The sequence below is a fragment of the Rhineura floridana genome, chromosome 4 (assembly GCF_030035675.1).
Source record: "Rhineura floridana isolate rRhiFlo1 chromosome 4, rRhiFlo1.hap2, whole genome shotgun sequence".
Classification (NCBI taxonomy): Eukaryota; Metazoa; Chordata; class Lepidosauria; order Squamata; family Rhineuridae; genus Rhineura; species Rhineura floridana.
This window is the reverse complement of record NC_084483.1, coordinates 163,542,124-163,568,518: the sequence shown is the minus strand read 5'-3', so window position 1 is coordinate 163,568,518 and position 26,395 is coordinate 163,542,124. Positions and strand designations below refer to the sequence as shown.

Below are 26,395 nucleotides of genomic sequence, written 5' to 3'. Positions count from 1 at the left end.
GTTGAAATAGCCACGTCTTCAGGGCCTTGCGGAATACATCCAGGGAAGGGGCATGTCGGAGATCAAACGGGAGGGAGTTCCAGAGAGTGGGGGCCACCACAGAAAAAGCCCTCTCCCTAGTACCCACCAACCTAGCAGTTTTGGCTGGTGGGATTGAGAGAAGGCCTTGCGTGGCTGATCTGGTCGGGCGGCATAATTGGTGGCGGTGGAGGCGCTCTTTCAGGTAAACTGGGCCGAAACCGTACAGGGTTTTAAAGGCTAATACCAACACTTTGAATCGGGCCCGGAAAACAACCGGCAGCCAGTGTAGATCAAATAACACTGGCGTAATGTGATCACGGCGGCGGCTGTTGGTAAGTAAGTGCGCCGCTGCATTCTGTATAAGTTGCAATTTCCGGGTCGTTTTCAAGGGGAACCCCACGTAGAGCGCATTACAGTAGTCCAATCGAGAGGTGACCAGGGCATGTATTACGAGTGGGAGCTGCTTGAACTCAAGCCGATCAGCAAAGGGAAACATGTCACCTGACGTCATGGCAACATAAGTGGCTGGCCCATTGGCCTGATCCAGTTCCTCACTCCTGGCATAGACAGACCAAGCTGTGCACTTTGTCTTTCAGGGGCGGTGCAACACCATTCAGACAGGTAGAATTCCGTACCCACAGTATTATCTTAACTGGATGAAGCTTCAGCTTGTTTGACCTCATCCATCCCCAAAACAACCTCCTTCAGCATTTCCACAACCTAGTAGATGGAAGACTTGTAGTGAGTGAAGTTGCATGTCATCTGCATACTGATGGCACATAGTTCAAACTTTCAGACGTCTCCCAATGGTTTAATGTAGATGTTAAAACCAGCATAGGGGACAATATGGAACCCCAAGGTACCCCAAAGTCTTCCAGCCTTCTGGGTCTGCCTGTCCAGAAGGGTCAGGAGCCACTTAACACTGGGCTTCCCAAGCCTTATCCAGGCATGACATCCCAGAAGGATACCATGGTCAATCACACTGAAAGAAAGCTGATGAGACGTTAAAGAGAATCAACAGGGTTATACTCCCTCTGTCTAGTCCCTGGCATTAAGCTACCTACCAGGGCAGCCTGGTGCAAAATGTTTACAGCTATTTCACCAAGCAACAGGCAACAGGGGTGGAAGTGTGTTGTGGGATCAGCTCTTATGAAAGTTGATAGATTCCCAGCACTGACCAAGATCAACTTGGCTTCCAGGAAATAACAAGGTAGGTAGCTTTACAACAGTTTCCAGGTATACAAAATCCTAGTGTTTACTTGGAAGGCTGCCATTTTCCTCAAATCATAAGAAGATACATACGCACAACCCTTTCCTCCTCACTCAGCTGGGGCACTGTTCCAGGTTTCAGTAATAGGACAAGGCAATTCACAGCAAAGTAAAAGTCCTCTTGTATATATTTGTGATAAAATCAACTGTTTTGTTTGTTGAGCGTATCAGAAATTTATGTAAAATGCTATGTGGTCCAAAATATTTCATAGAATCATAGAAAAGTACAGTTGGAAGGGGTCTATAAGGCCATTGAGTCCAAATCCCTGCTCAGTGCAGGAATCCAGTTTAAAGAATACCTGACAGTTGGCTGTCCAGATAATCCTTGTTGCCCTCCTCTGAACTTGTTCCAGTTTGTCTACATCCTTCTTAAAGTGCGGTGCCCAGAACTGGATATTATGCAATATGAGACCTAACCAATGCCAAATAGAGAGGAACTAGTACTTCACGTGATTTGGAAACTATCCTTCTGTTAATGCACCCTAAAATAGCATTTGCATTTTTTGCAGCCACATTGCACTGTTAGTTCACATTCAGCTTGTGGCCAACAACAACCCCAAGATCCTTCTCACATGTAGTATTGCTGAGTCAAGTATCCCCAGTCTTATAACTGTGCACTTGGTTTCTTTTTCCTAGGTACAGTAGGGCCCCACTCATACGGCGGGTTACGTTCCGGACCCCCGGCGAAAAGTGAAAACTGCCGAAAAGTGGAACTCATTGAATAGAATGGCATGTGACGCCCGAAACCCGCCGTAAAAGTGGAACAAGTGCTGTATGAGTGGGGCTTTAGTCTAATTGTGTCTAAACCCGCCGTAAAGCGAAGTGCCGTAAAGGAGGGCCCTACTGTATGGAACTTTGCACTTATCCCTGCTAAATTTCATTCTGTTGTTATAAGCCCAATGCTCCAGCCTATCAAGATCACTTTGAATTTTGTTTCTGAAACCGATACAGGCTAGTGCCAGTAAATTTTTCAGAGGGGAGGAAATTCCACAATTAGGGTGCTACTACCAAGAAGGCCCTCCTTTTGGTGGCTGCATGGCAAACCTCTATCAGCTGTGACACTACTGGGAAAGTCTCCTTCATAGATCTTAAATGCATGGGCAGGTATGTATGGGAGAAGGTGCTCTTTAAAGCATGCAAATCCCAAACTATATATGACTTTTAAAGAAGCTTGAACTTGGCTTGGTAGCAAATTGGGAGTCAGTGCAATTATTTCATAATAGATGCCATATGCTTTTAATAGGCCACACCACATATCTCCCTAACCACTGCAGCTCCTGAACCAGCTCCACATATAGCGCATCAGAGCAGTCCAGCTTTTGAGGTTACCAATGCATGAATTGCTATGTGCAGCAACAGCCGTAGCTGACAAACTAGCTGAGCCTGGCAAAAAATGCTCCTTGCCAGGGGACCAACAGTGGCAATGATGAATCTAGGAGCATTCCCAGACTAGGTTGCCTGTTCCTTCAGAGGGAATTAGTTGGCAGACCAACTAATTTCTGGACCTGAAAACCACCCTCCCACTTATCCAGCCCACCACTGAGTCCAAGCAGTGGTCCAGAATGTGTATAGCCTCACCTGACTCAAATGATACAAAGAAACAGAGCTGAGTGTCATCCACATATTGGTGAAGCCTTTCTCCAAATCCCTTAATGATTACTTCCAGTGGCTTCATACAGATATTAAATAACTCTGGGGACATGATGGAGTCCTGTGGAACCCCACAGCATAACTGCCGTAGGGATAATGTGTAATCATGCAATGCTACCTTCTGGAGACAACCCTGAAGGTAGGAACACTAAAGTACAGTGTCTCCTTCCCCCAATTCAACAAGATACCACGGTCAATGGTATCAAAAGCTGGGCCACAGGCTACCCCCACCCCTGATTTATACCCTGGTCTTCTTCCAAATAGTTTCCAGGTTGCCTCCCATCCATTAGCTTCAGCAGCAGAACTGCATCATGTTCCTTCAGACAATGCTCTTCATGACAGCCAAGGAAAGCTGGGACTGTAGTGACCCAGAAGGATTTTGTAATAGTGTTTGAACATTACAGCTATTTCCATTAAGCCTTGAAGGAAAAACGCCTTTGAATCTCAGGGAAGTCCCTAATAATGGGCAACTACCAAACTCAATTGAGAGCCAGTGTGGTGTAGTGGTTAAGGTGTTGAACTACGACCTGGGAGACTAGGGTTCAAATCCCCACACAGCCATGAAGCTCATTGGGTGACCTTGGGCCAGCCACTGCCTGTCGGCCTCAGAGGAAGGCAATGGTAAACCCCCTCTGAATACCGCTTACCATGAAAACCCTATTCATTGGGTTGCCGTAAGTTGGGATCAACTTGAAGGCAGTCAATTTCCATTTTTACCACACTTGATTATCCCACACGCTTTGCCAGGCCTCATAAACTTCCAACTTTCTGTTTAAACTAGGGTGCATGTGTCAGGGAAAACAATAGTTCCTACTTGTTTCCTCACACGTGGTCCAGATCCCGTAGGAAAAAGCCATTCCAGGACTCCCCTTTCTCTACCAGTCAAAGTGCTTAGCAAAGAAGCTGAGGCTGATGGAGTATGAATGTTCCCATCTGATAGGTGGGCCTCATGAAAACTTTGCCAGCCTTGCCCAGCCTTCAAGGAATCTGGTTGTCAGGGCTCCACTACAGACAAGTTGTCAGGATTTGGACCAGGCTAGCCAGCACCTGACCTAGTTAAGATACTGTACATCTTGTGAATGCATGACACAGGTTAGGGAGGAAAGGAAGCCCATTAGCACATGGCTATGGATGTAAAAGAAACCCAGAGAAAGAAAGGAAAAAGGAAACATGCTGTAGTGACTCACCAGAATGTTATGGTTTCCTTTAGTAAATTCTCTGAAGGCCTCCATAACTTGTTCCTTTGTCCTGGTCTTCTTGAAATCCCTATTCACAGTGCCATCTTCCTTCTTTAAAAAGCAATAACAAAACCAAAGGCTATTACTCAGAAGAACTCTTTTTGTGTTAATACACAACTTTGCCCTTCACTAAACGGAATAACCTATGATAGGACAAAGATATAAGATGGCCATAGTTTAAATAACAGCAACAGGGGAAAAAGACTGGATGGCTTGCAGAGCTATCTAGAGAGGATGAGAAGCTTTTGTTTTGTTTTGTATTTATAGCTTTTGAACACACTACATTTTCCCCTTTGTTTACCCATGGAAATTATAGGACTGGAAGGGATCTGAATGTCGAGTCCAGCCCCTTGCCCCACTTGCTAACACTTGAAGCAGTTTGAAAGCATAAAGCTCTGTGCCATACAGAGACACAGACCATTGATCTGAATACTGTCTAATCCAACTGGCAATAACTCTGAGGCATCTCAGACTTTCCTAGCACTATTACCCAAAGTCCCTGTAGTCCCATTGGGGTTTGCAAACAGCCCTAGCACATAAATTAACCCACATTATTTAGTATTCTACAAGGAGAGCAATGAGGCACCTCAAGCCAGGAGAAGCCTACACCATTCAAGTACTAATTTAAACAAGCTAGTGTGGTCTCAGCTGAGATTGAGATTGGAGTGAAGACACAGCACTCTTTTGTACCCATGGTTCCCATTTCAGCACATATCCAGAAGCTGACTTCCATGAATGCATACTGTACCGCCAAGCTACAATATCCTTTTTAAAAATACAAGCAAACTGTGGAATCAGACAGCTATTTACTACTTTGTGGCTGCTTTAAGACTTCCTGTCTGGCAGCCTAGCTGTGTTGAGAAGCTGGTATCTGAAGCCTCCAGCCATGGACTCAGCTGAAAGTTTTAAAAGGGTGCTGTGTTTTTCTTCCAATCCACTTCTCCTGCTTCCCCAGATATCTAAGCAGTTGTAAGCATGTGGTAATGCCTGTGGTCTCCAGCCATGTGGGAAGCCATGCATCACCAACTGCTCAGATATCCAGGGAAGCACGAGACAAGCTGAGGACACTATAGGGTTAGAGACTGTAGACAAAACTGAGCCTCCACACAGAAGTGGCTGTTGGTATTCACCCAGAATTTTTTAGGCAGAATTAACATGCTTCCATATGCTTCAGTTTTGTCTATTTACTTCTGCTCACTTGTATGGGCAAACTAACCTGTCCAAAAATAACCTTTCCCATCATATGTAAACAAACATGGCAGAGTTCTACAGCTGCCATAATGTTTATACTGTATATGGGCACATGGCAATTAATATCCCAGGGATGGCAGGCAGCAGGAACTATGGCATGTGCCCTTCTATCTGTGTCCACTTGTATCTACTTACGTTGTTTATAGAGAGGGAGGAGAAAGAGTTAATGCCTCAATAAGGGGGTTACAGGAAAGTTCCCAAGATGCCTAACTACTTAGAGGTTTCATTACAATCAAGCAGTATATTCACAAATAGGCAAAAGAAGAAAAAAATCCACCTTGGGGTTTCAGAACGTACTTATAGCCAACAGATATTTCTATCAAACTTTAAAAAGCAGGGAAGTTGGGCAGCTATAGTGAACGCACCAGGGGAGCAGGAGACCTGACCTCCTCTCTGAGATATTGTACTGCCCTACAAATTTGTAAAAATCCAAACCCAGTTTGGGTTGGTCTTTCACAGTTAAAATCCACTTCCCGTGTAGCTTGGAAGAATTTGGTAACATGTGCCTCTGAGCATATGGTGAGTGATGGCAAGAGCTACAATCCCCAGAAGAGGGATTAACTGTTAAACTGTTAAACCACTCTGGCCACTGGAGCTCTGTCAGGGGAATAGGGTATCTCCTAACAGCTCTCAGCACCCTTCACAAACTACACTTCCCAGGATTCATTGGGCTAAGCTGTGACTCTCTAAAGTGAAATAAATGTCTAGCGTGGGTGTGGCCATCTGATTAGCCAAGCCAAACTGCTGTAAGTGTGGCTTTTAGAACACTGATGTTTTAACTGTGCATGCCTGAGACTATAATAGACTTCAATGTGAAATTTCTAAAATTAATTAAAAATCAGCCGTGCATTTTTTAAACTTTTAAACTGCAGGAGATGAAGGTCAGAGTGTGGGGCAAGGTCAGTAATAGGATTACAGATACTCTGTGAACATGGCTGATTTTTAATTAATTTCAACAAATTATGAGACCATTGACAGAAAGAAGTCCAACAGGAATCTGGATTATTTTTCTCTTGCTTTACACTTTAAACTCTCGATTCTCTCTTAGTGTTTTGTGTATTGCCGTGAAAACTTAAGAGGGTTGTTAAGCAAGCGTTTCTGAGTTCAGGACTATAAGTTTTGTAAGGTTTTGTTTTGAAACGAGCTTATGGGAAGCAGCAGAATGGCATGGGGGGTATTTTCCATTTAACATTGCGGAATGTGAAAAATCCATGCTGGCTATAGTATACAGCTGCTTTATGGATGTATAATAAATGTTGTTAAATAAATAAATAACATACAATGCACTTCCCAGAACCGCCATTTCAGGCTGACAATGAGAGAGCTTGTTTGACCTAAATGGAACTAGAATTTCATTACAATGCCCTCTGCAAAGCTGCTTGAGTATCTAGTATAGCCGTGGATGCACATACAGTATATCTGGTATTTTAATGACAAAAACAGAACTCCCAACAAACACTTTTCTCAGGATACTTTCCCATCACTTCATTCTGTTATGCACTAGATAGATTTGATACCCTCACCTTTATTCCTTCAATCCGGAACCCTAGAGTTGCTGTAGAACTTATCGTTTCCCTCCATTGCATGTATCGGGGCTTGGTTACTGCACGCTGAGCATTTTCCTCCTCAGTTGGAGCCTCAGGATCTACTTCAATCATCTTCTGATACATGTCCTTCCGTAGACTTGGTTTCCTTCTGGCTTTTATGAGTTCTTCCTCCAAGTAGGTTCTGCAGAGACAATGTGTGTTACTCTCACCACCTTCAGAACCAGAGCTATGATAGTTACTGTGTAGGTACGTTTAAGGCCTCCTTCATATTTTGATCCTGTAGAATTTCCATCTTATAGCAACCTGATTGCCATGAAGAGCACAAGCATTTTTAGACAAATCAGTATGTTTCTGGTATAAATTCTCCAGTGCACATTAAAAATGAGTACATACTGTGACAAAAGCAAGTACTGTAGAAAATTAAGCAAGTGCAATTGGAAATGCGACTATACAGCGACTAGTACGTAGGGACAAAGAGAACTATTACAATAGTTATTGTATAGAAATAGAAGAGGACAACAAAAAGGGTAGAACAAGAGCCCTGTTCCAAAAGATTAGAGAAATCAAAAGGAAATTTAAACCAAGAGTAGGGATGTTGAATAATCAACAGGGGAGCACACTGACTGACCGAGATGAAATAAAAGGAAGATGGAAGCAATACACTGAAGAACTCTATTATAGAGATGACAGGATGACAGATTCATTCACGGAGGAACTGTATGATAAAGAACAAAAAAATTTAGAATGTGAGGTGAAAGCTGCTCTTAAAATATTTGGAAGAAACAAATCACCAGGAACAGATGGCATACTAATAGAGTTGCTACAAGCTACTGAAACTGAATCTGTCAAAATTTTAACAAAAATTTGTCAACAAATATGGAAAAGAAAACAATGGCACACAGACTGGAATCGTTCCATATACATCCCAATTCCAAAGAAAGGGGATCCCAGGGAATGCAGTAACTATCTAACTATTGTCTTAATATCCCATGCAAGTCAAGTAATGCTCAAGATTCTACAACAAAGGCTCTTACCATATATGGAGCAAGAAATGCCAGATGTCCAAGCTGGATTTAGAAAGGTAAAAGGTATCAGACATCATATTGCAAACACAGGTTGGATAATGGAACAGACCAAGGAATTTCAGAAGGGTATCACTCTGTGCTTTATAGATTACAGCAAAGCCTTTGACTGTGCAGATCATGAAAAACTATGGAATGCTTTAAAAGAAATAGGACTGCCACAGCATCTGATTGTCCTGATTGTCCTATACTCTGGACAAGAGGCTACTGTAAGGACAGAATATGGAAAAACTGATTGGTTCCCCCTCGGAAAGGGTGTGAGACAGGGCTGTATTTTATCACCCTATTTGTTTGATCTATATGCAGAACATATCATACGGAAAGCGGGATTGGACCAAGATGAAGGATGTGTGAAAATTGGGAGGGAGAAATAGCAATAATTTAAGATACACAGACGATGCCATACTACTAGCAGAAACCAGTAATGATTTGAAACAAATGCTGTTGAAAGTTAAAGACGAAAGCACAAAAGCAGGACTACAGCTGAACCTCAAAAAGACTAAAGTAATGACAACAGAAGACCTATGTAACCTTAAAGTTGACAATGAGGACATTGAACTTGTCAAGGATTATGAATACCTTGGCACAGTCATTAACCAAAATGGAGACAATAAGTTAAGAAATTAGAAGAAGGCTAGGACTGGGGAGGGCAGCTATGAGAGAACTAGAAAAGGTCCTCAAATGAAAAGATGTATCACTGAACACTAAAATCAGGATAATTCAGACCATGGTATTCCCGATCTCTATGTATGGATGTGAAAGTTGGACAGTGAAAAAGTGGATAAGAGAAAAATCAACTCCTTTGAAATGTGGTGTTGGAGGAGAGCTTTTAGCATATTACGGACTGCAAAAAAGACAGATAATTGGGAGTTAGAACAAATGAAACCAGAACTATCATTAGAAGCTAAAATGATGAAATGAGGTTATCATACTGTTTTGGTGCTTTGTTTGCTGCCCTGGGCTCCTGCTGGGAGGAAGGGCGGGATACAAATAAAATAAATAAATAAATAAATAAATAAATAATAAATAGTTTTGGTGTACAAAGTCCTATACAGCTTGGGACTAGGATACCTGAAAGACCGTCTTATCCCTTATATACCCAGTCGATCACTGTGCTGTGCAGGTGAGGGCCTTCTGCAGATACCATCTTATCAGGAAGTCCATTCTGCACAACATAGGAAACGGACCTTTAGTACGGTGGTACCTCCCCTCCCCTTAAATATTAGACAGGCACCATCTCTGTTATCCTTTCAGCACCTACTGAAGATCTTCCTCTTTCAACAAACCTTTTAAGTTGAGACCTTGTCCCAGTCTGTGTCTGTGTCCGAACTGTTTTTTAATATGTTTTTAAACCTTCTTTTTTTAAAATATGTTTTTAAACCTTTAAAAAATGTTTTTAAAGATGTTTTGTTTTAATATATTTTAAAGTCTGTTTTTATAATGTTTTAAAATGTTTTTAGTGCTTTTGTTTGCTGCCCTGGGCGCCTACTGGGAGGAAGGGCGGGATATAAATCAAATAAATAAATAAAACTTATGGAAGATGCCCATGAGTAAAGAGTACAACCCTCTCCTTCAAAATGCATGCAGGAAGAAACCAGGAAAGGCTCCAAACATTCCTTCCATGAAAAGGCCATGAATTATGCATGTGGAGCCTTCTTATAAGCAATTTTCAGTTTCAGTGCTCCAGAACCTTTCCACATATAAAGGACATTTAAATTGTGTACCACCCAGACGATGATGATGGTAACAAAAATAAATAAATAAATAAACTTCACAGATATATCGGCATGTGCAAATGCAAGGATGCCCTTTTGGGTGTGTGTGGGTGACAAGGATTCAGAAAAGGTGACTTTCAAAAATTAGTCTTCTCTATTTGCCCCCCAAAAATCCACTCATTTGAAATGTGGTTGGAGGAGAGCTTTGTGTATAACATGGACTGTGAAAAAGACAAATAATTGGGTGTTAGAATAAATTAAACCAGAACTATCGCTAGAAGCTAAAATGATGAAACTGAGGGTATCATACTTTGGACACATCATGAGAAGACATGATTCACTAGAAAAGACAATAATGCTGGGAAAAACAGAAGGGAGTAGAAAAAGGGGAAAGCCAAACAAGAGGTGGATTGACTCCATAAAGGAAGCCACAGACCTGAACTTACAAGATCTGAACAGGGTGGTTCATGACAGATGCTCTTGGAGGTCGCTGATTCATAGGGTGGCCATATGTTGTAATCGACTTGAAGGCATATAACAACAACAAAATTTCCCCACTAGAGGTCTCTGCTTTCTGTCAGTAACAGCTGTAGCTGTTTGAAATGCCACTGGCAGATGCAATCCAGGTTCAGCAAAATGTATGCCAACCACCCTGCAGCACTTCCTCAAGTGACTTTTATGCTGCCCCAAACAAGCCTAAATGTTAAGATCCTGGCTCTAAAAATGTTTGCTGACTTCTACAGATTTGAATCTACCCCAATAAACATAGAATCCAAACCCACATCCAGATTTTAATACTAATGTGCTCCCAGCCATGAATGTTACTAAGCCCTTGGCAGGAGATTTCATGTCTCAAGAGAGGAAAGGTTGAATCTTTGCCTGTAAGACTTCAGACAGAGATCATATTTTAAACCATATTCTAAATGTTCTATACAAGCAGGAGTGGCCAGTGCAGTGGGGTGGTGCCATGCTGCCCCTCTCCCAACAGTGGCATTTGTAGGTGCACCAGTGGAATCACCAGACTGGAACTGCCAAGTGGAGCCCCAATCTTGCCACCACATTGTCCTGCCCCAATAAGCAGCAGTGGCACCACTATTGGGAGTGTGGTGCCGCCATGCTCTTTCTTTGCACTGGACACTCCTGCGCACAACAGCCTCTTGTGAGAGTTAAGTGAGAGCTTAAGTAAGACCCTGCTAAATCAGATAAAGTGTCCTGTCCAAACCCACTGGAGTCTGATATGAACCTAGAGGTGTGCTTTTCTTTAGAAGTTTTAATAGAAAGTTTCAGTTCACAAAGCTTCATAAATCAGATTACAGGTTACACAGGATTCAGCATCTTGACTAGGAATAACAAGGCACAACTACACTGCACTAAGACACTGTTGCAGCAACTAGACGCGCCTCCTTAGTGACCTTAGGATGGGTGGGCTCCCTACTTGCATGGACTGAGTGTCACTGTGGAGAGGGCGAGTGCAGACAATTGCTCCTCCTCAGAGGGACAGTGAGGGCCCATTGAGATTGTCGGCGCTACGTGTCTGAGGTGAGGGCAGCTGGTCCCCCTACTCAACATCCCCTTCAGAAGGGGGCCTGCTTAGCTGCGGTGGCGATAGCAACAGGGTGAGCAAGGTAGGGGGCGAAGGGAAGGGGGAGAGACAACTTCCTGATTGGGCAGTGCCTCCCTGGTAGTAACTGGAGCTATAGGGGCAGAGCTGTCACTGTTAGAAGTGTGGGAGCTTTCAAGCTCACCTGCGTCCAGGGACACGACACTGGCACCTTCCCATTGGTCCAAATCTGTCTCCTCTCCCTCCTCATCGTTCCATTGCCAACCCATGGGACTCATGACACAAAGGGCCTATATAGTCTTGTGTACAACTTTTAGGGAAGCCCACAAGCAGGACATGAAGGAAATAGCCATCCTTTGTCTCCTAGCAACTGGCATTCAGAGTATACCTGTGAATCCCATATTGTTAATGATGCATCATGTGAAGAAGTACTGCCTCTAATCAGCTTAACTATTAAGTCTCGCTTCTATTAGAAACAAAACTCCAAAGCTGACTTAATCCTGTTCAACACCCCTTTTTCCAGACATAGTCATGCAGAACCATCGTTCCCAAACTTTTCCCCCCCATAGACTGCTTGAAAATTGTGGAGGGTCTTCGCAGACCGCTTCACAATTTTTGTAGTCTGCTGTACCAATTGTAATGTCCTGTGCTAGATACTGCATGATTTTAAACTGTGTTTTAATTGCTTCTTTTGTTTATTATACTTTGTAATTTATTGTAATACAATTTGAATTCCATACAATTAAAACTGTAATACAAAAAAATACAAGATAAGAAATAAAGCAATAAAAACACAATTAAAAATCAAAGTCAATATTTCATACAATGGATGTGCTGTCTCCTGTCTTCAACCACAAATCCACAGACGTACTGAGGACCGCCTGGATGACGCTCACAGACCACTTTATATCTTTAGCCCACAAAAACGTATGACTCAGGCCCAGGGAGCTGAATGTAGCTCTCCAGGCCTCTCTGTTCAGCTCTCGGGCCTCTTCTAGGCCACACCCATCACTGCCCTACTCCATGACTCCCTCAGGTGCTTGAATGTGTCCTTGAACAGTTATAATACCTCTTTAAAGGTAAAGGTGTCCCCGCACTTATAGTGCGAGTCGTTTCCGACTCTTAGGGTGACGTCTTGCGACGTTTACTAGGCAGACCGTATATATGGGGTGGGATTGCCAGTTCCTTCCCCGGCCTTTCTTTACCCCCCAGCATATGCCGGGTACTCATTTTACCAACCACGGATGGATGGAAGGCTGAGTGGACCTCGACCCCTTTTACCGGAGATTCAACTTCCTCCGGCCGTGAGCAGAGCTTCGGCTGCGTTACCGCCGCTTACCACTCTGCGCCACGGAGGGCCTTTATACCTCTTACTTGCCTGGATATGCGTGCGTTGTGTGACTGGAGCGTAGCCTACTGTAGAAAGGTAAAAGTCAACATTCATTGCTCTGCCCATTTTTTCCTCTGACTCCACCCACTTTCTGTTATAATCAATTTGTTAGGCTCTTTGTTGTCTTTGATAATGAATATGTATTCTTTGTACCATTAAATGAAGTATTTGGACTTTAGTTTGAATTGGCTGGCCAAGGTTCTCAAAAACAATTCAAGATTCTATACGAGTGCACTAATTTCCAAGTGCTATGCTAATACCCTCTTGTATAGTAGACCTACAGGTTGCTTCTAGGTCAAATAAACTGCAAGGCAATAATCTTCCATTATCTCCCTGACAAGGATGTACTTTTTTGGGAAAAAGTACTGGTTAACTCAGCTTAGAATGTTTTTCCATTTGTTCATGCAGTTAATTTGAACTTTGCTTTCCCTCAGCGCAAGCAGATTCCAAGCCAAACTGAGCAAACAGCATTTTTCCTTGCAAAGAGTAAACTCATGATGACATAGGACAGAGAATTTCTTTATCCTGAAAAGGGGGTGGGGAAGAGGGCAGCTCTTAGCTAGAATGCCACTTCAGTAATACTTGTCAAAATATGTGGCTTCTGTAGACCTTTTTCAAACAGGTAACACGAAGAGTTTCATTTTAACATTTAAATTGAATTTTTAAAACCCCATTAATCAGAAGACCCCTTTCTGCAATTTGTCACAAGAACATTTTAGTGAATACATTTATAGTGAATGCACCAGGGGAGTAGGAGACCTGACCTCCTCTCTTGAGATATTGTACTGCTGTACAAATTTGGAGAAATGCAAACACAATTTGGCTTGTTCTTCACAGTCCAATCTGATTCCTGTGTAGCTTGGAAGAATTTGGTAACGTTTGGTAATTTCTCTGCTTTTTAATCTGGGAGGTAAGAAATGGGATCCTGTGCAAGTTCGCTGAGAATGGATTTATCATTTGCATGCTTATTGAGTTCAATGGTATTTACTCCCCTGCAATCATGCTTAGGATAGGTGAAACTGACCACAGAGGAGGGAGGGAAGGCTGGAGTTGGTAGGGGAGGAAGAAGAAGGAAGAGGGGAAGGAGGAGAAGGGAAGGAGAGGAGAGAGGAAGAGGGGAAAGGCAGATCTGATCATTTGCATGCTTATTGAGTTCAATGGGATTTACCCCCATGGCATCATGCTTAGGATAGGTAAAACTGACCATGGGGGAGGAAGAGAAGGGGGAGGGGAGAGAATGGAAGAGGAACGGATGGGGAGGGGGAAGGGGATTGGAAGGGGAGGAGGCAGGAGGGGCGAAGGAAGGGAGAGGGAAGGGGGAGGGTGTGGATAGGAAGGAGGAGGAGGGGAGGGCAGGTTTGATCATTTGCAGGCTTTTTGAGTTCAGTGGGATTTACTCCTGTACAATCATGCTTAGGATAGGTGAAACTGACCTGGGGGAAGGGCAGGGAGGGGGGAGGAGGGACAAGGGGGAGACAAGGGGAGGAAGAGGGAGAAAGGGGGAGGGGAGGAGATTGTGTTAATGGGCACTGGGCAGAGGGAAAGCCCCTTTCCTTCCAAAAGGAAAACACTGTGAGCAGTATCATTGCTTTTCAGGGTTTCCCCCAACTTTTAATTCTACAGCAGGCACATGTAGTCTTCAACCCAAATTTAAACCCATGCTGTCACTGGCTACATCCACACAAGACCTTCATTTCACTTTAGACAGTCATGCCTTCCTCCAGAGAATCCTGGGAAGCGTAGTTTGTGAAGTGTGCTGAGAGTTGCTAGGAGACGCCCTATTCCCCTTACAGAGCTACAATCCCCAGCAGAGAGGCTGTTAAACCACTCTGACAGTTGGAGCTCTGTCAGGGGAACAGGAGTCTCCTAAAAACTCTCAGCACCCTTCACAAACTACACTTCCCATGATTCTTTGGAGGAAGCCATGGCTGTCTAAAGTGAAACAAATGTCTGGTGTGGCCGTGGCCACCTGATTAGCCAAGCCAAACAGTAGCGAGTCTGGCTTTCAGAACATCGACAGTTGGTTCTTACCAAGCATGCCCACGCTTATCAACTCCAACATTAAATTTCTTAAATTAATTAAAAATCAGCCATGCATTTGCAGAAGATGAAGGTCACAGTACGGGGTAAAGTCAGTAATAGGATTACAGATACTCTGTGAACTTGGCTGATTTTTAATTAATTTCAACAAATTATGGGACCACTGAAAGAAAAAGGTGCAACAAGGGTCTGCATTTTTTTTCCTCTTGAACTTTGAACTCTTGATTATCTCGGAGTGTTTTGTGTATCGCCACAAAAACATAGAGGGTTGTTAAGCAAGCATTTCTGAGTTCAGGACTATATGTTTTGTAAGATTTTGTTTTGAAATGAGCTTATGGGAAGCAGCAGAATAGCACTGGGGGGTATTTTTAATTTAACATTGCGGAATGTGAAAAATCCATGCTGCTGTATAATTATGGAGATGTGGCTGCCACCAGTTCACAGCTCCCAAGTAACATCTAGTAAAATAAATGTGTGGCATGATGACCCCATGCTCTGCATTTTGCCTGCCTTTTGCAAGGAACCAGGGAGACATTAAGCATTGCAACATCGTCGTGTTTTTATTTTACTATATGTTACAGGGGAAGAGGAAGGTTGTGCCCTTTGCTACACGAGAAAACTGACCTGACTCCCATCTTGCAGTCCATAACACAGGGAGAGTCAAATTCAGCCAGTAGATCTTCCATCTGATTGTAACGTTCTCCATCTTTCACTATGTCCCCATGGTAGGTGGGAACATAAGGCTTAAGGACATCATTCATCAAGTGGTCCAAGCAGCGCTGTTCAGACTCACAGTGCTTTTTCAATATTCTCCCATTCGCTGCAGCTTTGAAGCTACCTGAGAGACAGAACAAAAAAAAATACACTCACCAGTTTTTCACTGGGTACAGAAAAGCTTCACATAGCTATGGAATGCCTTGTTGCCTGCTTCTAACCAAATGCTTAAATGCCTTGACATTTGATGCAGAAGTGTCAGATAGTATGTGCAGGCACTGCATAGTCATGTTTATTTTAAACCAGAGCCTTGTGACCACCTCCAATTATTAGGGGTGCACGTGTGTGTGTGTGTGTGTGTGCGTGCATACACATGTTTATTTACATGGGATGCTAGAAGATGGTCAGATATGCAAGGGTGTGTTAATACATAATGGCACTCTTTACTATACCTTAAACATAGGGCGGACAGACTAGGCAACTGGAAAGCCTGGGATGAGGCAGATGGAAATGAGAGAGAAGCCTAGTTTCTAGGTTAAACACTAGGAGGATTTCTTAATTCTAAGACTAATTCAGCACTGAAAGAAGCACTGGGAAGGCTGTGGAATCTCCTTGCTTGAAGAGGTTAACAAGGATATATATACAGGCTATCCTGATGAAAGGCAGAGAGTTGGCCTAGATTGGATCCCTTCCCAAGATAAATTGAACTCTGTTCTGTTTTGAAAGAGCCAAGACTTGCTCTGACAAGAAGTTCAGACCATTCGCTGGCAGCAATTATGTGCCCTTGTTGTATGGTTTAGCCATTAGCATTAATCCTTGGGCCATCTATTCCAAGTACCAAATGTTTTCCAGGGTTTGTACACAATCACTCTAGCACTCGCCTCAAGCAACCCCTGTAGAGATGACACAGCAGGATAAAGCACAAACACTTATATTTCTGCTTACAGAGGCAATTTGCATTAAGGTAGCTAATTATCTTAAATCCACCAAGAGACTTCCTAAACACTTTCCTTTCATTAGGTGGAAGTTTCCCTTTGAGATTTACAGAGTGCAACTTAATCTTCTGTACCTGCATGCCCTGCTAGCTGGATCCAAGGGTACTTCTTCTTGAAGGACATAACAAAAGGGGACCAGTGCACCATGTTCTTGATCTTCCGCCATGACTTGCTCTAGGAAGGGGGAAAATTAATGAAGTGATTAATGTAAAGTGCATTCCAAGTACTATTTGACCTAGAGACAGTGGTTAAATATGAAAGGGGAAACACAGGTGAAGAACAAGCTGAGACAGACACTAAGGCTAACATTGAATAAGCAGTTAGAAGCAGTTAAATAATCCAAGGATTGGCCAATCATTTATTGTATGCCCCACCTGCATATAGATGGTCAACTTTGCACAAATTCCTTACACACACACACACAAACCTTTCCCATGCTTGTGTGCATTTACACAGATGAGAGAGAAAAAACAGTTTGCTTAAAAAGGACATAATCTTACTCATAGAAGAAGGAAAATTCTCAAGAGTGTTCACCTCTTCCTCTTTTGGTGAGAACTAAATTACTGCACACACACCCATAAGACATTCTCTGCAATTGTGTGACCAACCTTTGTTCCTATGTCCCTGGATCCAAAAACCTATTTTTGTTCTCCTGAGAAAGACATCTGCTTTGGTCATTAGTTTTGAATCCGTGAATGTCACATTGACCAGATGATGCGAAAGAACAGCCATTTTGGGGAAAAAATCACTTTTAATTAACTGGGTCTCCTATGCATAGATGTGATGGGAGTCCAGATTGGGGGAATGCAGGTAAGAGAGGGTCTGCAATGGTCAGAGAATTCCCCTACCCCTGTAGGGAAAAAATTGGAGGGGCTGAGATTGCCTGCCATCCCAGCCCCCAAACCAAGCTTGTGGCCATAGCTGAACCAGGTACGTAATTTTGCTGTTGGGGAATATTCCTTGCAGCAGAGGGCAGAGTGAGAGAAAAGATATGTTAAATTCTACCCTACAACAGTTGCCTTGACTTCAAAGGGTACTGAATCCTTCTTCCCTTCCAAAGCAACTTCAGGTCTTCAGTGATTCATTTATTTATTTAATAGGTATGTACTTGTGGGAACTTAAATTTCCAAACACATACAAAAAACTGGAAAAAGCATCCATTCTTCCTTGGGAGGGAGGGGGGAACAGTTTCCCACAAATTTCTCAAAAGGAACACATAGCTAATTAAGGCGGAGGCATTTCTTATCTAAAAGCCAGAAAGCTGTGCAAATCATCAAGGAAGACAGTATACAAACAGAAGACAATGAATGAGAATGCCTAATTGCACAAAATGAGACAATCACCATTTTAACTGATCAGCCAGGAATCTTATTTGAAGTCCACAATGAAAGAGTGAACAAAGGAAAGAGTAACTTAAATACATGGGAGGAACTTAAAAACTGGAATGGCTAATATGCTAAGCAAGCTATGGAAATTAAGATCTCAGGCAAAATTAGGGTCTCTGTTGTTGCATAATGTTTTTGCAACTTCCTAGTCTGCAGGGAGATCCTATGTTGCTCCATTGCAGCAGGGGTGAGACTGTGCTTTTTGGCCAAAAGGCGTCATAGAAATAAACCATAACATAACATACATTTGCAGCCTAAAACATGATTATTTCTTCCTTACTACAAAGTCAGAAGAAAGGTAAACCAGAACCCATGTGCATGATAGTGCCTGGACCAGCCTGAAAGACCACAATAATTGTACGTGCAATATGGTGAATTTTGAGTGAAAAAGCTATTTTCTATACCTATCCACGGCAGTAGTTTCCCTGCTCTTCAAACAGACCCAGCAAACTTTCAATGTAAAGTTGCTTCCATGCCTTTAACTGCAGCTCAGCATGGAAGTTTAGCAAGTGAAGCTTTTGCCATCACTTCATCCCCATGGCATAAAGAACCTGTGCCTGTTGAATTGTTGCACACCAGACTGCTGATAAAAGCACAGGAGAAGGCTTTGTAAAACAGCAGTTGACAAGCCTATTTATGTACCAGCTAATGCTTGCACACTACGTGGTGTCACTTTGGGAGATTCTGCAATAGGTAAATATCAAGCTACTGGTTCCAGCCTATCAGCTTTGTGGCACTGGCAGATTCTCCTAGAATTTGCATGAATAATATTTAGGAAGTAGTTTTAAAATCCAAAGATTGGCAGCGTTTCAAGTAAGGCACAGGCTTGGCTAAGGATGCACTGCGGCTCTACCCTGGACTAGGCTAGGCTGCTGCACAGCCTCTAGGCCCAAAAGCCTAGGCACGCCCATCAGATGCACTAATAACACTTGCCACTACAGAGGCTGGCTGAGCATTACAGGGGAGAGGGAGATGTTGTGCAGTGCATAACAAGACTATCCTTCCCACCTTTCCTTCCTCCAATTACAAACCCTTAGGTTTGCAAACTCTATCCCCCATCCATCAAGACTTGTGTTTACTTCATTCACACTTTTAACTCTTATATTTGCTTTGTTCGCATTCCCTTGGTAACTTTGCCCTGCCCCTCTCTTTGGATCCCTAAATTGTATTTCTAAAAGCTCAACTGAAGTTTTAAGTTACTGCAATGCTAAAATTTGGGGACGGAATGAAAATTTCATTGGGCAGGCAGAATTATTGGAGGGGCAATGCCCTCATTTGTCGTCCCTCCCCCCCGGTCGCTACACCCCTGCATATAGTTGCAAAGAGACTTGAACTTCAGTGTTGGAAAGATGAACACCCACCATCCATGACTCAACAGTCTGAAGATCTTACTGCCACCTTCTACGCTTGAAAGTATATATTATAATAGTCAGTCTAGTTTAGATAACTATTTGGACATATGGACTGCTTATACTAATATGTATGTTTAAACTAGAATTGATGGATTATTTTTATTGTTAGTTTGAGCTGATGTTTCTTTTTTTCTGTTATATCTGTGATAAAATTTATATTAAAAAAGAAAAAAAGACCCTAGACAGACTTAACATCAACAAAGGTGGAAAGTAATTTAAGTAGTTTACTATGGTTCCTTGCAACCATAAGAGGTGAATCTCCAAGATCATTTATCAAATTAGTTTTTGCTTCTTGCACGTGACTCTTTTCTAATCTTAGCAAAATGAAGACTAAATGGTAGATTTCCCTCCCTCGTAAAAAAAAACTCTTTTAAACATTGATGTTGTGTTAAAGGTTTCAAGTATGGAATAACTGGAAATGGTCCCAGGTCGGATTACAGCCATTTAAAATACATCCTTAAAAAGAAATCACAACAATCACAAACCTCACAAAAATAAGCTGGTCCTAAAAATATATGGGTAGAGACACATTTACTGTTGTGCCGCATCTCCACCTCTCTTTTCTGAAAACAGGAGCACATGACGTTAGCAAACTCCACCCCTTTTTACTTTATAATCTGGTCGGATCAGCTCAAGTGCATTTTTTTAAAAATTCAGCTTCAGTCAGATTTTGCAACTGATTGACAGGTCAACCCACTGCCCCTCCAGGTGTGGGCCAATGGAAACGCTTTGCTATAGGGAACTAGTGTGCACACAGCCCACATGCCAGGTGTTAAAGGCCAAGGTAAAGAGCATTCACCAAAAACTCTATAGCAAAGTCACCAGACACATCACTGTGGGGAGGGAGTTCCAAAACTTAGGGGCTGCCACAGATAATGCCTTCTCCTGAGCCACCATCACCCCAGGGCTTCTGAGGGCAGTGGAACTACCAAGCCAGCCTCTTCTGCTGATATTAAAATGTGGGTGTAAGGCCCACTGATATCAGTGGGTCTACCTTCTGAGAATGCGTAGACAGAAGATAGAAACATATAGTTCAGTCCTATGCACACTTACTTGGAAGTAAGTCCCACCGTTATTCCAAGTTTTTTAAAAAACTCCTAAGGTAAAGTAAATTTAGCAAAGCTCATGGAAGGGAAGGTTCCAGTTGCCTTTTCCCCCTGTAGTCACCTATGCTCCTGGAAAAGGTCAGGGGGTTCTCAGAACGATGGGATGGGGTGGGGGAAGAATTGCCCAAAATGTGATTTACCTCTGCCCAATTTTGGGCAACTCCACCCCATCTGCACCCCATCCCAGATTATTCAGAAGGGGCTTTTGGGGGCAGAGGAGGGAGGAGAGGAGAGGATGTGAAATGTTCCTTCTGTGAGCTTTCTTGTCTGAGGATCTAAGCCATTTAGACTTAAGGAGCAAATAATCTGGTATACATAGGACCCCTTGAATTGGCTAAGTAAACATTTAGGAGTAGCTGTGGCAGGACCAGGAGGATCCGTCTAGCAATGGGATTGTTTACCGAACCAAAATGAGGATTTGTCAGCAGCCTCCTTTTCCTCTACTAAGTCCACATTTATTCAAAGTTGCAGCTTTGCCAAATTGCTGTCAATGTTTCTGTAGGCATCTGCCTATACCGACATGTGGGTTTCCAAGAAGACTGCCAGGAGCACTCTACTTTGGCTCTTTTGTTCCTTGCTGGCAGACTGCACAGTTGGATTCCCCTTGTTTGTTTTTTATTATTTAAGCAGTTCTTTACTGTGACTGATGTAATTTTCTTTCTTTTTTTTAAGGAGAGTCTCCAAGGGAATTTGGGCTTCACATCAATAAGTCTCCATTTGCCCAGAAGAGGAATCCTCCTACAAAAACACAAACATAAGTCACTCAGTCCCAGGATAAAAGTGACCGCCAGAGCAGTAACTGTTCTGGAGCCAAGATTTTGTTTCCTTAATGGTTAGCAATCATATAGCAAAAGAAAGCCTTGAGGTACTTCAAAGCAAAGTGAAATGAAGCAAGGCTACTTCAAGAATAGTATACACACCGTCATGGTAGCTTCCCAAGCAATGTTGTAAACAGACTCTTTGAAAAACCAGCCCTTCCCATTCTACGTTAATAATGTCCCAGTGATGAGTTAAGAATCTGAGTGCTAGATATGTTGGAAAACTCTGTAAGCGATGTGTTAAGAGCGAGGAAGGGGGTAGTTATCTATGTGTGTAACAGACACTGAAAAACTTTTTCCCCTTGCAGCACTACATGTGGAAGAGTAACAGTTAAGGGTTTTTTTAAATCTATGCATTGCCCAATTGTGTGTGAAGTACGCACACCAGCACCTGTTCCCTGGGAACAGTGGTGTTGTGTGCACACAGTTGGGCAATGCACTGATAGTGAGTCCTTAAATGTTAACATTTCAGCATACGCTGCTGCCATAGCAAAGGATTTTTAAGGCAGTGGCCTACACACAAGAAAGGTCAACTTTTATAAGATTGCGATGAGCCCAAGGGTTAAAGCCACATTAGCAAACAGTGACAAATTCAATAAGCAGGTATCAAGTTTATTTAGTAGAAAACATCAAATCCTGATGAATTTTGAACTTAGGGGTTTTTAATCTGGGGATCTTATGAACAATGGTAGAAGGAATTTTTTGCTTCCTCAACACTCAGACTGATATGGAAGTAGCCTGATCATATTTGTATGATCAAGTTTCAATTATATGAAATGTTGTTAATACAGTTCTCTAGTAGGAAGAGGGTGTTAGTTTTGTTTAACTCTTTGGCTTCTTATCGATGATATCCTACAATTGTGTTGGTTTTTCTTTTCTTATGTCTGATTTTTTAAGGGCTGCTCCACACTGGTGTTTTGTGTGCGTGTATGTATTCTGCAACATATTATTAACAATAATAGTGCACTAGTGGTAGATTTATAGTGGACTGTCCACACATAGAATCATAGAATTGGGAGGGCTTATAAGGCCATCGAGTCCAACCCCCTTCTCAATGCAGGAATCCAAATTAAAGCATACCAGACAGGTGGCTGTCCAGCTGCCTCTTGAAGGCCTCCAGTGCTGGAGAGCCCACCACCTCCATAGGTAATTCTGCTTTATTAGTCATTCTGCAATGCTGACCCAATTTTACCACATTATTCCTGTCTGGAGTGGGACACATAACATTTATGGTACAAAAAGTGACAGAATTTCAGCAGCAAACTACAAGACATGCACTGATTGGAAATGAAGCAGTATGTCCGCTCCAAGACTTTTGCAGGAGCGAATATTGAAAGCTGGATCACTTATGGAAAAATGGACTGCCTTCAAGTCGATCCTGACTTATGGCTACTCTATGAATAAGGTTTTCATAGTAAGCGGTATTCAGATGGGGGGTTACCATTGCCTCCCTCTGAGGCTAGTCCTCCCCAGCTGGCTAGGGCCTGCTCAGCTTGCCACAGCTGCACAAGCTAGCCCCTTCCTTGTCCGCAACTGCCAGCTGGGAGGCAACTGGGCTCCTTGAGACTATGCAGCTTGCCCACGGCTGCACAGGTGGCAGGACACATAACCCCTGAGCCACTCACTGTGGGGGTGATCTTTTAGCTGGCCCTTGACACCCAGGAGACACGAGCAGGGATTTGAACTCACAGACTCTGGACTCCCAGCCAGGCTCTCCTCCCCGCTGTGCTCTACCAGCTGTTGGATCACGTATAGCTGCCCCAATACCATCACGAACACCAATAATCATGAATGCATAATAAAAATGATGTCTGGAGGGGCTCATAGAACTGTCTTTCATACAGTCCTCCAGCATACAGATATGTGGCCACTGACACTACCTGCAGAATTCACATCACCATAAAAGGACACTCAAAAAAGAGGGGTTAGCTATCCCTATGTGTTCCTCATCCACAAACGTCTGCTTATGAAGTTATTCCCTTCTGAATGTTTGCTTGGATTTGGCAATCCCAAATTAGCTAGTTTTGTTCCCGGAGTAGCTCCAAGGAGTTAATGAGAAGCCACCCTTGTGATCCTGGAATCTCCTCATACAGTGGCTCATCTTCTCATGCCATCTTCAATAATGCTGGAAAGCCACAAGAAATCAGTTCCCTATTACAGAGAGGCAAGATTCATACACTAGGGAACATGTGGATGGGAATTCACCGCTTTTGGGGATCTCTTGCCTGAGTGCTTATAGTCAATCACTGCTGGAGAGGCTTTAGAGGTCTAGTTTATCATTGCTTTTCTCAGGAAAAAGCTCCATATCAGTCCATCATCCTCAACAGCTACATCTGTCAGATCATAATAAGAACTCTTCACTTGTTTTATTCCCAGCTGGTCTCTCCTGACTGAGAAAAAATTAAAATTTAGCCAAATTTGGAATATTTTGTTCAGTTTCAGTTCTTATGTGAGAGTACTCTTTCCTTTGCAAGCCCTATTAAAGAAATATCTTGCCTGCTTGATAAAAAAGGTAACACCTCATTTCTCCTTGTATTTCCAGAAGAATTTAAGGAGAGTTAGTAATGTCATAAACTATGAAAAAAATCTGTTGGCCAGAATATATGAAGCACCTCTAAGGTTAGAATCAGCAATTTGCTGTACAAACATTTTGCCCTATCGTGTAAAGCTAACAGATCTAAGAGCATCCAAGAGAGTCCTAAAGAAAGAGAGAGAATGTTTGCCTAGAAATGAGTCAACCTATTTTTGAGGCTACGCAGTGCTGGCAGCCAAAGCAACTGTGGGCGGGAGGTGGGTGGGAGGCAAGACCATTCCATGCTTATTAATTGGGGATGGGAAAGCTTTTTAGGAATGAGTTATGGGTCCTGCAACGATAGTTTCCTTTATTTTTAATGAAAAAATCAAAACACCTTCCTTCCCACACCAAGCGATAAGGATGGACAGTTTGGTTTATTGGCCAAGGCCATGGAACAGCAGACTCCTCTACCCATTTACGAGCCTCGGCAGGTAGAAACATCTGACTAATCAGCTCACTGCTGGAACAACAGCTTTAAGTATGGCTTCAGTCCTTAGGAGTGCTCTGGTTCTGGCACACACAGAGTAGCCCTGACAGAGGCTTCAATCCTCTTCATGCTTGCTGGGCTGATGGAAGATGTACTTCAGCAACTTCTGGAGGGCCAAAGGTTCCTCACACTTGTGGTAAATGATAGACAACCATGATGATTTTGACAGTCCTATGGGGCAATCCATAATCTTTCAATCAGTACAACAGGAGGAGTCCACAGCTGTCTGAACTGCTATGACAGGGCAAGGACAACACTTCAAGCTTACCTCCTGACACATTGTAAAAACAAGGCTCAAGAGGGAAGGGAAAAGTGAGGTGGAATTTTAACACCTTACTCCAACCTCACACATGTCTTTGAGACATAGGAAAAGCAAGCATAATGATGTCCTATGCTGCCATTTCCCTTACCCCCCACCTCCCAAACTACTTTTAACTGGTGAAAACAAGGAAAAGCACCAAGCCACAAAGCCTAAATTGGATTTTTTAAATGAAGAAAACCAATGTTAAAGCTGCACAAATAAGGAAGCTTTACCACATCACAAGAGGGAAAGGTGTCCTAACTAGCTTGCTGGCTTTCTCATCTGGCCCTGCTCTTACAAGAGCAGCTTGCTCTGCAGGTATTAGTAGGTGACAAGAGTTATCTCCATGCTGGAAAAAACTCTGCCTGCTGATTTTTGGGAACTACAAAGGCACAAGAGCAGTCCAGGTCAGTCTTTTTCTTGGTTGGCTGGCAGCCTTATTTCTAATCAATGAAAACATATGAAGGATTTTGGAAAGTTGTTCAAACTCTATTACAAAGTTTTACTTCAGTTTGGTTTCTGCAGAAATATTCTTGGTCTTGCTCAGCCCAAATGAGATTGTTCCTTCTTCTGTAAATTCCTAATTCAGTTCACCTTAACACAAAAGTTGAGTGCCTCTGGGAAACTGGGAAATACAAATGCTCTTTCCATTTAAAGTCTCAGTATGCATACTTGCAGAGAGGTAGCCATGTTAACCTCTTGAGATAAACACAACAAAGAATCTCGTAGCACCTTCAAGGCTAGGAATGCTTCCAGATAATGCATGCAGGTTTCTCCCAGTGTTCATGCACCATTGGTATATCAAGATCCCAGTCCACATCCCACCATTTAATCTAGTTTTGCCCTTTCCTAAAGAAAATTGATGTTAAAAAAATGTTGCCAACAACCCATTTGTGATATCTGAATGATCAATTTGTGGTATTAAGTCCCCCATCTGGAAGGACTATAAAAAATCATTATAGCATTATAGACTAGAATCTACTTCGTCAGATGCATGTATGTATTGTGCAAGATAAGCACTATGAGTCTGGTAGACTTGAATACTGTGAATGGACAGCTGATGAGTGTCTAGGAATGGAAATAAATATATTTGGTTCATATTTATGACCCAACCTAATTTACCAGTCCCAGACTTATATGCGGATGGGAACATGGCTATCTTTTGCAATGAATTTGTGGGTGTGAAAAATGAATACAAAAATGTGAATTTTAGGGAAGAATGAATGCAAAAATATGTTCAACTTAAATGAAACTTTTTCATGTGGTTTTTAAAAACCAGAACAGACCTATAATTTAATGCATGCCAAATTGACATTAAACAGAAATAGGGTGATCCATCCATCTCTATGAGTGCTGGGGATTTTGCCAAAAGAACTGTAACTATTCCCTTAGCGCTGGACATATTTTACAGATGGTTAAGAACATAAAAAGAGCCTGCTGGATCAGGCCAGTGGTCCATCTAGTCCAGCGTCCTGGCCAACAGTGGCCAACATATGACCACGGGAAGCACGCAAGCAGGACCTGAGTGCAACAGCATTCTCCCTTCCTCTGGCTTCTGGCAACTGGTTTTCAGAAACATAGTGCCTCTGACTATGGTGGCAGAGTGCAGCCATCATGGCTAGTAGCCACTGATATCCTTATCCTCCATGACTTTAAAGCCATCTAAGTTGTCGGCCATCACTGCCTCTTGTGGGAGCTTATTATGCACTGTGTGAAGAAGTACATTCTTTTGTCTGTCCTGAATCTTCCAACATTCAGCTTCGTTGAATGTCCATGAGTTCTAGTGTTATGAGAGAGGGAGAAAAACATTTCTGTATCAACTTTTTCCATGCCATGCA

The 26,395-nt window shown here is 42.7% G+C and overlaps 1 protein-coding gene across 1 annotated transcript in view; it reads right to left on the bottom strand.

Annotated features, from left to right (window-relative positions):
- ITPKB (inositol-trisphosphate 3-kinase B) overlaps positions 1-26,395 on the bottom strand; it is a 139,541-nt gene that overhangs the window by 8,127 nt on the left and 105,019 nt on the right. Inside the window, exons 3-6 of the mRNA XM_061625022.1 lie at positions 16,548-16,647; positions 15,389-15,602; positions 6,953-7,157; positions 4,128-4,229 (exon numbers count right to left, since the gene is read on the bottom strand). Of these exons, the coding sequence (XP_061481006.1) occupies positions 4,128-4,229; positions 6,953-7,157; positions 15,389-15,602; positions 16,548-16,647 (621 nt within the window). The remainder of the gene's footprint in view (positions 1-4,127; positions 4,230-6,952; positions 7,158-15,388; positions 15,603-16,547; positions 16,648-26,395) is intronic.